Below are 12,991 nucleotides of genomic sequence, written 5' to 3' on the forward strand. Positions count from 1 at the left end.
CTCCACCCCGGCCACCACTGCCTCCAAACCTTCCTAGTCCGGTTTTTCAGGCCCATCAAACGCCAGTGGGCGGCAGGATTTGCCATCACCTCCCCCACTGGCGCACCATCACTACGGACAGGTGAGTTTTACAAATAGTCCAAAGGGACTACTCCCTCCCCTTTGAGACTACCCCTCAAGCTTTGCCACCCCAGTACCACCGCATGTCGGGGGATCACTTGGCACTTCTTCAACAGGAAGTTGTGGCCCTCTTGGCCAAGGGGGCCATCAAGCGCGTTCCTGTGCCAGAAGTAGGTCATGGTTGTTATTCCCACAACTTTCTGGTGCCCAAGAAGGACAAGGGCCTGCGTCCTATCTTAGACCTCCGGAACGTCAATCGCTTCCTCTGGAACATCAACCGCTTCCTTCGGAAGGAGAAGTTCAAGATGTTAACTCTGGCTCAGGTCTTGTCTGCCCTCGACCCTGGAGACTGGATGATAGCGTTGGATCTGCAGGATGCATATTTTCATATTCCCGTCCTGCCGGTCCACTGGCGTTACCTGTGATTTACAGTAGGCCACGAGCACTTTCAGTTTACCGTGCTCCCCTATGGCCTTACCAGCACCCCTCGGGTGTTTACGAAAGTGATGGCCGTGGTCGCAGCTCATCTGCGCAGATCAGGGGTTCCAGTCTTCCCCTATCTCTATGACTGGCTGTTGAAGGTGGGATCGCCCCAGGCAGTCCTCTCCCACCTACAGACTTCGGCCGACCCCCTGCATTTGCTGGGGTTCTCCATCAATGTGCTGAAGTCGCACCTGATTCCCTCTCAGAAGCTCCTCTTCATCGGAGCGGTTCTGGATACGACGCTCTTTCGGGTCTATCCTCCCGAACAGCGTTTCCAGGATATTCAGGCTCTGATTCCGATCTTTCGGCCTCTATCCTGGGTTTCAGTCAAGCTGACACTGAGGCTGCTGTGCCTCATGGCCTCCTGCATCCTGCTGGTCGATCATGCCAGATGGCATATGCGGGCTCTGCACTGGAACCTGAAGTTTCAGTGGGTGCAGCATCAGGGGATCCTGTCTGAGTCCGTCCAGATCTCGGGGGGCACTGCAAGACAGTTGCAGTGGTGGCTCAAAAATCAGCATTTAGTCAATGGCAGATCCCTCTACCTTCCCCAACCGGAGCACACAGTGGTGACGGATGCGTCCCTCCTGGGATGGGGCGGTCACATGGGAGAGACGGAGATCAGAGGCCTCTGGTCTCCGGCGGAGTCCCGGCTCAATATCAACCTTCTGGAGCTTCGGGCGATCCGACTTGCACTGAAGGCATTCCTTCCCTCTGTCCGGGGAAGAGTAGTGCAGGTGTTCACGGACAACCCCACCGCCATGTGATATTGCAATAAACAGGGCGGGGTCTTGTCGTGGACCCTATGTCAGGAGGCTCTGCTGGACATGGCTGGAACATCAGGGCATTTCCCTGGTGGTTCAACACTTGGCAGGTTCATTGAACGCCAGGGCGGACGAACTCAGCCGCAGGTGCATGATGGATCACGAATGGCGTCTTCACTCGGACGTGGCGCAAGGTCTCTTTCAACAGTGGGGAGAGCCTTGGTTAGATCTATTCGCCACCGAAGAGAACACGCAATGTCAGCAGTTCTGTGCGTTGGAATTTCCAAGGCGGCACTTACTCGGTGACGCTTTTCATCGCGAGTGGAGTTGCGGTCTGTTGTATGCCTTAACGCTATACCACTTCTGCCCAGAGCGCTATAGAAGATCAGACGCGACCGGGCCCAAGTCATTCTTGTGGCTCCGGACTGGGCTCGAAGAGTATGGTATCCCGAGCTACTCAGTATGACAATCGATCCCCTGATCCGACTGCCTGATGATGATGCAAGTGATGAAATAGGCCATCCTTGCCACGAAGAAACCTGGTATGATGACCTCTAGGATACCAGTGGTCTTGACAACTCTCAAGATTCCTGCCTCCTCTCAACCCCAGGTCTTACCATTGAGGGAAGTACCTCCTTTGTGATAGTCATGCAGAGGGCGCCTTAAGGTCTCGACCTTCAGCTCGCCACCATAGTGGTCACAACTAATGTCCGAACAGAAATAATTCAGTCAGGGTAAACCAATATCGATCCATGCTGCCTTTCAATGAGGCACCCACTGACACCCTCTTTGGGGCTTGGGTCTAACTTGCTGTGTCTGTTAGTAAAGTGCTAAATTGTGACGCGCCACCTACCTGACCCAGATGACCCCGCCTTTTTATCTCAGCACCCCTCATCTACAAGCTCGGTAGTGCAGGCTTCCATCAGTCAGACAAATCCTAACAGTTTCCCAACTAGGGAGTCCGAGAGAGTGGATTCCTTCGGGAAGAGGATGTTTTCTTCTACTAGTTGGACCCTCCAGTCAGTCAGTGGCATTCTGGGTTGCTATTCCCACGCTCTCTGAGATTCTGGTTGCTCAGATCTCCCAGGTGCACCAGAAGCCTTTGCTCTGTACTGACTCAGGCTATACTGGATGGCCATGATGCGGCCAAATGTACAATCTGCTGTGGCCTGAATACCACGGATTCCATCAGGCAAGCAGTGGTGCTAATGTCCTTATTCATGGCCATGCTTGGTTGCGGTCAACAGGCTTTTCAGGTATTGCCCAGTTGTCCCTTATGGACATGTTCTGGGCAATAACATGGGACTCACCACTTTGGGAACAAATCAGATTCCGTTGTGGAGAGCTTTAAAGAGCAGGGTCACACTTCGGTTCTTGGCCTGTCTGTTCCACCATGCCAACCACATAAAACCTTTTATTCTGTTTGTGGGTTCTGCAGAGGTGCCCAATACATACAGCCACTTTTACCTCAGCACGGTGTTCATCACTTTTGTAGATGGAGCCATTGCACCCAATGGCCTGGTGGTCAGGGACAATGTTCCAGGACGGGTGGCCAACTTCATCTTACTGGTCAAGTACGCCAGGGGGCATACAAGAGCTCTGCAATGGGATGTGAAGTCTCAGTGGTTCCAACATCAAGGTAATCTCTCTGACCACGTTCAGTTTTCAGAGGAGACTGCAAGAGATCTGCAGTGGTGGTTACTGGACTGCGATTGGTTAAGTGGCAGATCCCTCTACCTACCCTACCCAAAGCTGATGCTGGTGACCGATGTGTCACTTTTGGGTTTGGGTCTCCTCCTGGAAGAGGGGAAGATCAAAGGCCTCTGGTCTGCAGCGGAATCCTGGCTCTATCTCAGTCTTATGAAGATGAGGGCAATCAGCTTAGTGTTGAAAGCCTTCCTTCCATCCATCAAGGAGAGGCTGGTACAGGTGCTTATGGTCAACACCACTGACATGTGGCATTGCAACAAACAGCTTGGGGAAGGGACTTGGACCCTGTGCAAGAAGGCACTACGCTTCTAGAAAGGGCAGGACCATCAAAGCATTTTCCTGGTGGTGAACCACCTGCAGGATCTTTGAATGCCAGGCTGAACAAGCTCAGCCGTCAACACTTAGCAAATCTTGTAGTGGCAGTTGCTTTTTGAGTTGGCACACGGTGTCTTCCGCAAATGGGGAGAATCTTGGCTTGATCGGTTTGCCACCGCCAAGTATGTGCAATGTCAGCAGTTCTACGCGCTAAAGTTTCCAAGGCGTCTCTCGCTAGGAGGCACGTTCCGCTTTGTGTGGCACTCTGGATTCTTGTATGCCTTCCCATTAATACCTCTTTTGCCCCGAGTTCTGAAGAAGATCAAGTTCGACTGGACCCCAGTCATTTTAGTGGCCCCGGATTGGGCACGAAGGGTATGTTATCCAGAGCTCCTAGACATGAGCATCTGTCATCCCATCGGACTGCCCCTCCAGGAGGATCTGCTGTTGCAGCAACAGAGCGGGGTCCTGCACCTGGGCCTTTGTAATCTCCATCTTCATGCTAGGAGATTGAGCAGGAACAGTTGAAGATAGTCGACCTTCCCACAGCGGTGGTTTATGTCATCTAGCAGTCAGGTGCCCCTCAGCAAAGAGCGTACGCGCCTGTCGTTGAGAGAAATTTGTGGCTTGGTGCAGCACACAGCAGATTGACCCCCTCCAGGCAAAATTATCTGTTGTTTGTTTTGTATTTTCCCCGGCAAGGCTTTTCCCTGGGTACAATTAAAGGGTATCTTTCTGCACTTTTGTGATTGCCGGATCAGCCCTCATTATTTAAATCACTTGTTGTGATGCGTTTTTTGAAAGACCTACAACATATACAGAAACAATAAAGTGGTAACTGTGAATAAAATATCGTACATCCAAAGCAACAGCATCAATTGTATTGGTTAAGTATCTATAGGTCATCAATTGTAGAACTTGGTATTTGCATGGTATATACACCCAGCAACCATCTGGTGTATAGAGACACAAGTACACTATCCTTGATTCTTAAATTCAGTAGTTATACCGAAGCCATCAACTCATCAGTAGTCCAAAATATATCCAGTCCAATAATCAGTCGTTCCAAATGTTTATTTATATCTTCATAACGTTCATCGATTTTCACAAAACTCAATTGAGATCTTATTACAGATCACATGCAGCTGACACGTGTTTTGTCAGAATTGACTTTTTCCTAGGCTTTAGATCTCTTAAATTACGTGAATATGTGTGCGAGCTCCTACGTCGGATTAAATGACGAAATGCATGTGTCTTGAAAGACGTTTGTGTTAGCAGAGGTATCATTCAAATATGTAGAGTCAAATCCAACACTAATAATTTTAAAGTATGTATAAGGCCTGGATAAGCCTACAACTCATAACTCTGCAAATCTTAGTCCAAGTGTATTCAAGTTCAACATGCAACATATGTTTCCTCCCTCTCCCTTTGTCATTCCACAGTGAGATCTTACTTTGGTCATCACATATTTGATGTGTACTCCCTATGAGCCAGCCTCAGCTGTCCTTTGCAGCGTCTCATCCTCAGGACGGTGTTCCTCATCATCATATCATTGGCCCGGCGTGTGAGTGAACCTCAATTTCCCTGTGTAAACCCTACCATACATTGGTCAGAATATCACCATACTGGCTTTCTTTGGTCCACCTCACCCCACTTAGGAGGAGAGAGACCTCAACGCCTGGATCCCAAAAGAACACAAGCTTTTGCATTGATCATAACCTTACACATCGGGTGGGCAATCAGTTCTTTGTGGGGTTCACCAGAGCAAGAAAAAGGCAAGACTGCAGAAAAGGACAATTTCCCACTGGATTGTACTCTGCATTAAAATCTGCTATGCATTGGTAAAAAAGCACCCTCGAGAAGAGCTGCACAATCACTCCAACATAGCCAAGGCTGCTACAACTGAAGTGGTAGGCAAAGTTATTTTTCTGGACATCTGTCAGACAGCTATCTGGGCGTTACTCCATAAGTTCACAAAGCACCACTGCCAGGTTCTCTGAGAGGGGCATTTTGCCTGCTAGGTCCTACAGGACCTTTTGCTTTGAGTCCATTCTTAGACCCTCCTAGTATTTATTTGAAAGGTGAAGAATCTGCTCTGAGAAGTCTATTTCAGAAGAAAAAGTTACTTACCTTGGGTAATGCTCTTTGTAGTAGAGATTCTATCTAACCTCGGATTCCTCTCCAACCCTCCCATCCTCCCGGTTCCGTGAATTGGGCTCTACCCTTTCAATAAGGTTCCAATGCGAGGACTCTGCACGGTGGTCAAAGACAAATTGAAAGCAGCTATCATCAGCGGGCAAGCGTGGCGCCTATGTTGGCTCTGCATGACATTTCTGGAGTGGAACAGTGTCAGTGTGAACCCACACAACTTCACCCAGCGCCACACAGAGTTACTGCTCAAATGTTTCCAGATCCACTCTGATGCCTGGGAAATATTCAAAAGGTGGAGAATCTGCAATTAGATAGTTTTTACCACATACTGCATTACTGAAGGAGGTAGCTAATTCAGTTCTACCATGATCTTTGATCCTCATAGAAAGAGAACTGGCTTACCTGCCATGACATAGCATGATAGGATACTGGTGGTTTGGTTTTCCTGAAAGGAACAGACAAGTTTTGCCTAACTTTTCAGGCTTCAGCCTGATAGGCTACATTGTGGTTTCTTTTCTTTCATCTTTCCTTAAAAATAGTTTCTTAAAGGCTCTTATTACTGTTATACTGAATTAGTGACCATTTCTATCTTATTAAAATTGGCTTCTTTTTTTATTTTTTTTAAAGTGAAATTGATCCACTGCAGTCTGTATTGTGTTGTAAGGAGTTCATTGTTCGCAGATGAGTTTTGTGAGTTGTGGTAATCCCTTTTAATACCAGGAATTTGGGTGGTTATTATGTAATGCCTACATAGACTGTGCATGTTATTTAGAATGACCAAGTCAGTGCAGCACTGCTCTTGGAGCTGACTTGGCACCCTTTCAGATGGCTGTTAAAATGTTCCAGCTGCACTCAGGCACCTGTCTAGATGAACAAAGTGAGTGAAGGCTGAGTATGCATCAGAACAAACGTTACCGAAGATACGTAACTCGTTTGTCTACTTATCTACAGAATATGCACACTTTCTAGTTCTAGTAGTTTAGTCCCCATATGCCCCTGCAAAATTTGATTGCTGATTTCTGCGCTTTGCAAACCTTTAGAGGATGTCAGTTTAGGTTATTTTCTAATGGTGTGAGCTTCTATGAAATATAGTAAGTCTTTTCCGGTTTCAACAATTTGCACACAGCATGTGGATTTGCGCGTTTTACCTTTACTGAGGTGTTGATGCCTGCATGCTTAGTGACATTTAAGTTAACTGACCAAAGTTATTTTGTTGATGACTAACATACTGGTGATAGAAACTATTGCTTAATGATTGCTAACATTGTTTTTTTATCTGTTCTTAGCTGGGGAGCCCGATAAGTAGAACCAATATTATACATCCACAAGTCTATGTGAGTACACCAGTGTTTCTGGACCACTGATTGGTGTTTTTTTATTTCTTGAATACATGACTAAACTCAGAACTTTGTATTGGCTAATGTAGACAATCCATTCCAAAGTGTGATCTCATCATACCATCTCTTCAATAAATTCATAAACATTAAATACTTTTGCCGTTGTTCAGGATCCCTGCACAATCTTTTTGACAGAAATCTCTTTCCTTCAGATGTATTTTAACATATGTCTACAAGAAGAAATTGTTTGCTTTGCTTATTTGTAAATGGAAAATAAGCTTAAAAAGGAGGGCTGAAGCTTTATTTTGGTTGTTCCTTATAGAATGAAAATGCTGTATAGAGGTCAGCCTCTTTAAAGAGAAATTTGACATTGGCACTTTACAGTTTTCCAAAGTTTAGTCTCCCAGAGAGCAGTCTGTGTGTGGCACCTGGTTGATCAGTTAATTCTAAAGAGTGTCATGGTGGAACATCAACCATATATTTACCTCTCCGTTTTCTCCTTTCTACCCTGGGATTTACAAATGTAGTGTTGCTTACAATGATGGAGAACAAAAATTATGAGTAAGTAACTTTTCGTTTTAATGGACACTCACATGCACAGCTTCATTGACTGAAATCCTTCCCAGGTTCCAGGCTGGATCTGGGACAGTCTTCCAAGCTTATGCGTCACCGATTTTTGATGGAGTCCTATAACATGGCAGTAGGAGCCTCACGACTCTGCTGAAAATGACATCCTCCCTTTATAAAGGTGCTCAGCCGTTGTTGACTCTAGTTCCTTTATTCTTTGCCTCTGTATTCACTGGAACCTGAGTGGCGAGTTTTCTTTGTTTAAATTTTTTGACTTTTGTCAGCAATTTATATGTTTGTGAATGTCACCACCAAAATCTTAAGGCTGAAGGCCTGGTTCTAAATGTTGTCTACTGATGGTGGTGAAGGATCTGCACCAAAATGTTTGTGGTGTCTTTGGAGGGTGTTTGGGAGAGGAACGGGCAACTAATGGTTACTTCCGTGAAGGTCAAGCCAGATCTCACTTAAGAAAAAACAATAGCTAGCTCTTGCTCCAAAGCTTCTCTGCTGAGCAGGTTTTGCCCTTTAAGCAGGCCATGGCGGGGTCTCTTGTTTGCCTTTTCGTGCAGGTACAGTACAACCGGTGGTGTTGATGACCATTATGACATTGGCTGCTTCTGCCTTCTATAGACGTATGTTTCTATGCCATTTATTTCAATGTGGGACATCCCTACAGCTTCAAAGTTGCAACCAATATAGTATGTTGTGGTGCTGGTTTCTTTCTCAGGCCTGCTATCATTATTGATGACTTTGAACGCTGAGCCAATTTTGCTTTAGTCTCAATCAGAGACTACCATTGTAAAAGCTAAGCAAAAAGCTTAGTGCTAAAAGGAGACCTATAAACAAGAAATGTAGAAGATTACGCCTAAAGCGTCTGTGCAGAGAATGCATGGTGCTTTTGGATCTGCTTCGGGATTTGACTCAGATATCCATTTCTAACTGGGAAGAAATGCAGATGATTATAGTGAGTTTATTCATTTGCTCTTTCCTATTGATTCAGTTTCTAGTCTGCTTCTGGATCTACAAAATGTGAGAGGCAGGGATAAGAGAGCGAAAATATATTTTTTTCTTCTGAAAGGTTCAGAAAGTTCTGTTGTGAAAAAGGCAGCTTGCTGTCTCTGTATCAAGTTACATACACTGGCGTCAAAAGCATATCTGTTTGCAGTGATTTTGAAAAGGAAGTAACAAACAAGATATTAAACCATTCATTGAATCCTTAGTGGACCAGCTTGCACTGTCTTGGGATAACTCCCATTCAAATCCAGCAGTTTCAACGTTATGGCCAAGAAGTATGGCCCTATTTAATCTGATTTAGCTCATTAAGGATTACATCCAATTCCAGAGAATCTAGTAATTTGGGCTTCTGCCTCAAAGCTTAAATTCGGTATTATTCTTGCAGCACTGTCAGTTATGGAATCCAAAATGTTGAATTGATTGGACTATAAGGTAGTGCTGCTTTGAAATACCCATTACAGGTTGCTCATTGATAAGATACATTCATGTACTTTGTGGGTTAACAGCACTTGCTGTACCTAGGCTTTCAGAAGCAATGAGGAATTATTTCAAGTACCTTTGTAAAGATGGCATTGCTGCTTATTAAGCCTTCATTATGAGTGACCTATAATTTGGCGCTTTATTTATCTGAAAGAAACACGTTAGTTAGATTCCTCACCTTAGATCATTTGGATCTTCTCCGCGAGGAAGTTTCGGCTCTCTTGGCCAAGGGGGCCGTCGAGCGCGTTCCGAGTCCAGAAGTAGGTCGTGGTTGTTATTCCCACTACTTTCTGGTTCCCAAGAAGGGAAAGGGGGGCCTGCGCCCTATCTTGGACCTCCGGAACGTCAATGCCTTCCTCCGCAAGGAAAGGTTCAAGATGCTAACGTTGGCTCAGGTTTTAGCTGCCCTAGACCCTGGAGACTGGATGGTAGCGTTGGACTTGCAGGACGCATATTTCCATATCCCCGTCCTGCCGGCCCACCGGCGTTACCTGCGGTTCACGGTGGGCCAAGAGCACTTTCAGTTTACCGTGCTCCCCTTCGGCCTCACCAGTGCCCCTCGGGTGTTCACGAAAGTGATGGCGGTGGTCGCAGCTCATCTGCGCAGATCAGGGGTCCCAGTCTTCCCCTATCTCGACGACTGGTTGTTGAAGGCGGGCTCGCCCCAGGCAGTCGTCTCCCACCTCCAGACTACGGCGGATCTCCTGCATTTGCTGGGGTTTTCCATCAACGTGCCGAAGTCGCACTTGAGTCCCTCTCAGAAGCTCCTCTTCATCGGAGCGGTTCTCGATTCGGCGCAGTTCCGGGTCCATCCACCGGAACAGCGGGTCCGGGATATACAGGCCCTGATTCCCATCTTTCGGCCTCTATCCCGGGTTTCGGTCAGGTTAGTGTTGCGGCTTCTGGGGCTGATGGCCTCCTGCATCCTACTAGTGCATCACGCCAGGCGGCGCATGCGGGCTCTGCAGTGGGACCTGAAGTTTCAGTGGGCCCAGCATCACGGCAACCTGTCCGACCATGTCTTGATCTCGGAGGGTACTGCACAGCAGTTGCAGTGGTGGCTCACGGACCGCGAGTGGGTCAAGGGCAAGAGCCTCTCCCTTCCCCAACCGGAGCATGTCGTAGTGACGGATGCGTCCCTCTTGGGATGGGGTGGCCATATGGGAGAGGCGGAGATCAGAGGCCTCTGGTCTCCGGCGGAGTCTCGCCTCCACATCAACCTGTTGGAGTTGAGAGCGATCCGGCTAGCACTGAAAGCCTTCCTTCCCTCTGTCAGGGGAAGTGTCGTGCAGGTGTTCACGGACAACACCACCGCCATGTGGTACTGCAACAAACAGGGCGGGGTGGGGTCGTGGACCCTTTGTCAGGAGGCTCTGCGCCTCTGGACATGGCTGGAACACCAGGGCGTCACCCTGGTGGTTCAACATCTGGCGGGCTCTCTGAACGCCAGAGCAGACGAACTCAGCCGCCGGTGCATGATGGATCACGAATGGCGTCTGAACTCCGAAGTGGTGCAAGGCCTCTTTCAGCAGTGGGGAGAGCCTTGGTTAGATCTATTCGCCACCGAAGAGAACGCGCAATGTCAGCAGTTCTGCGCGTTGGAATTTCCAAGGCGGCACTCGCTCGGCGACGCTTTTCGTCACGAGTGGAGTTGCGGTCTGTTGTACGCCTTTCCGCCTATACCACTTCTGCCCAGAGTGCTGAAGAAGATCAGGCACGACCGGGCCCAAGTCATCTTGGTGGCTCCGGATTGGGCACGAAGATACTGGTATCCCGAGCTACTCAGTCTGTTGACCGATCCCCCGATACGTCTGCCCCTTCGGGAGGATCTTCTGTCGCAGCAGCAGGGGACGGTCCTCCACCCGAACCTGTCCAGCCTCCACCTCCATGCGTGGAGATTGAGCGGCGGCAGTTGATGCCATTTGACTTGCCTCCTGAAGTCTGTGATATCATTCTGGCAGCCAGGCGTCCCTCCACAAAGTCGGTATACGCCTGCCGGTGGAACAAATTTGTGGCATGGTGCACAGCAAAGGCTGTGGATCCCCTTTCCGCCCCTCTTTCTGAGGTTCTCCTCTTCCTTCTTTCTCTGGCCCGGCAGGGCTCTGCCCTGGGCACCCTGAAAGGTTATCTTGCTGCCATCTCCGCCTTCTTGCGGCTTCCTGATCAGCCTTCTCTTTTCAAGTCCCCTGTGGTTACACGCTTTCTCAAAGGCATTACACACACGTTCCCTCCTGTCCCTTTTGTAATGCCTCAGTGGGACTTGAATCTGGTATTGACATTCCTGATGTGCGCTCCCTTCGAGCCTCTTCACAATTGCCCTCTTCGTCTTCTAACTCTGAAGACTGCTTTTCTGGTAGCCATCGCCTCGGCTAGACGGGTGAGTGAGCTCCAGGCTTTATCTTCAAAGCCTCCTTTTCTATCTGTTCATCCGGACAAGGTTGTCCTTCGGCCTCGTCCCTCCTTTCTTCCTAAAGTGGTGACTCCATTTCACCTTGGGCAGTCTGTCACCTTGCCCACCTTCTTTCCGCCTCCGCATCCTTCCAAAGAGGAAGAGAGGCTCCACCGTCTGGACCCAAAACGTGCGCTCTCCTTCTATCTGGACCGCACAAAACAGTTCCGGGTGGACGACCAGCTTTTTGTTGGGTACGTGGGCGCTAAGAAGGGGAAAGCTGTGCACAAACGAACCATCTCTCGGTGGGTCGTTTTGTGCATCAAAATCTGCTATTCCTTGGCTAAAAAGGACCCTCCTGTTGGGCTGCGCGCCCATTCTACTCGGGCCACAGCGGCTACTACTGCTTTGGGACGGGGAGTCCCTTTGCAGGACATCTGTCAGGCGGCGACGTGGGCTTCGCTACACACGTTTGCCAGGCATTATTGCCTTGACAGCCAAGTCCGGAGGGATGGCTTCTTTGGCCGTTCTGTCCTCCAGGACTTTCTGGTGTGATCTTGGTTCGCAGACCCACCACCGGGGATGGTATTGCTTGGGTATCTATTCTAAGGTGAGGAATCTAACTAACGTGTTTCTTTCAGATGAACAAGTTACTAACCTTCGGTAACGATGTATCTGTAAGAAACATTAGTTAGTTAGATTCCTCACCGACCCTCCCATCCTCCCCGTTCTGCGAACTGACATCTAGGGTTAAGGTTGTCCTTTCAGGCCCCTAGATTTTATTTTTGGCACCAGTGTCGGTCTTTGCATGGCTCTGCGTTCCTGGCGCGGAAGGCTATGTACAAGAACTGACGTCAGCGCGCGAGGGCGGCGTCTAAGTACTCCGACGACGTCATCCCGGCGCACGACGCCGACGACGGACGCGGAGCCGCAGACGACGCCTAGCGACGCGCAAGGGGTATTGCTGACGAAAAATCTTCCGGATCCAGTCTGACGCCTGGGGATATTCTAAGGTGAGGAATCTAACTAACTAATGTTTCTTACAGATACATCGTTACCGAAGGTTAGTAACTTGTTCATCACACCCAATGGAATCTGACAACCCTGGGATCAAATTTCATCAGGTCTAATAAATTACCCATGTGAAAAGTTTTTCCCTTTCAGTGGGGGATAAAATGCACAATCTGTGTGTCCCTCCAGTTACCACTCATTTTTTATTCCTGTTACATGCTATCAGGTTTGTCCTACTGATTTTTAACTTGGGTGTGCTCACTTTATCGCACCCAGTAATTCCCATGTACATTCAACTTTGCCACACTTATAATTCTGATACTTGTACAAACAGAGATGTGTGCAGAGATCTGAATTATCCTGAATGCCCGTAATGAGAACCTTAGCATGTAGTACATGCCAGGTTAAATACTGTGGATTCAGTGGCGTGCTCTATGGAGTCTGCAGTTCTATTGCTTAGATATTCCTAGATGTACACAAAAGGTTTTTTCAGGAGATGTTCAGTCTCAACTTCTGGATATGTCTTTTGCTGGAATAAAAGAATTCAGTGAGAAATTAGATGCTTTTTTGGAGAGAGTCAATGAGTGTAAAATGACAGCTAGAGCTCTTGGACCCTCTTTTACTGTAAGGAGTTGTACCATCAATTCCAG

The 12,991-nt window shown here is 48.1% G+C and overlaps 1 protein-coding gene across 2 annotated transcripts in view; it reads left to right on the forward strand.

The window, feature by feature from the left end:
- VPS13D (vacuolar protein sorting 13 homolog D) overlaps positions 1–12,991 on the forward strand; it is a 2,738,381-nt gene that overhangs the window by 1,440,944 nt on the left and 1,284,446 nt on the right. For both annotated transcript variants that reach the window (XM_085608633.1, XM_085608634.1), the window contains exon 44: positions 6,830–6,877. In XM_085608633.1, the coding sequence (XP_085464759.1) occupies positions 6,830–6,877 (48 nt within the window). The remainder of the gene's footprint in view (positions 1–6,829; positions 6,878–12,991) is intronic.

Source organism: Triturus cristatus, chromosome 1_2 (genome assembly GCF_964204655.1).
Source record: "Triturus cristatus chromosome 1_2, aTriCri1.1, whole genome shotgun sequence".
NCBI lineage: Eukaryota > Metazoa > Chordata > Amphibia > Caudata > Salamandridae > Triturus > Triturus cristatus.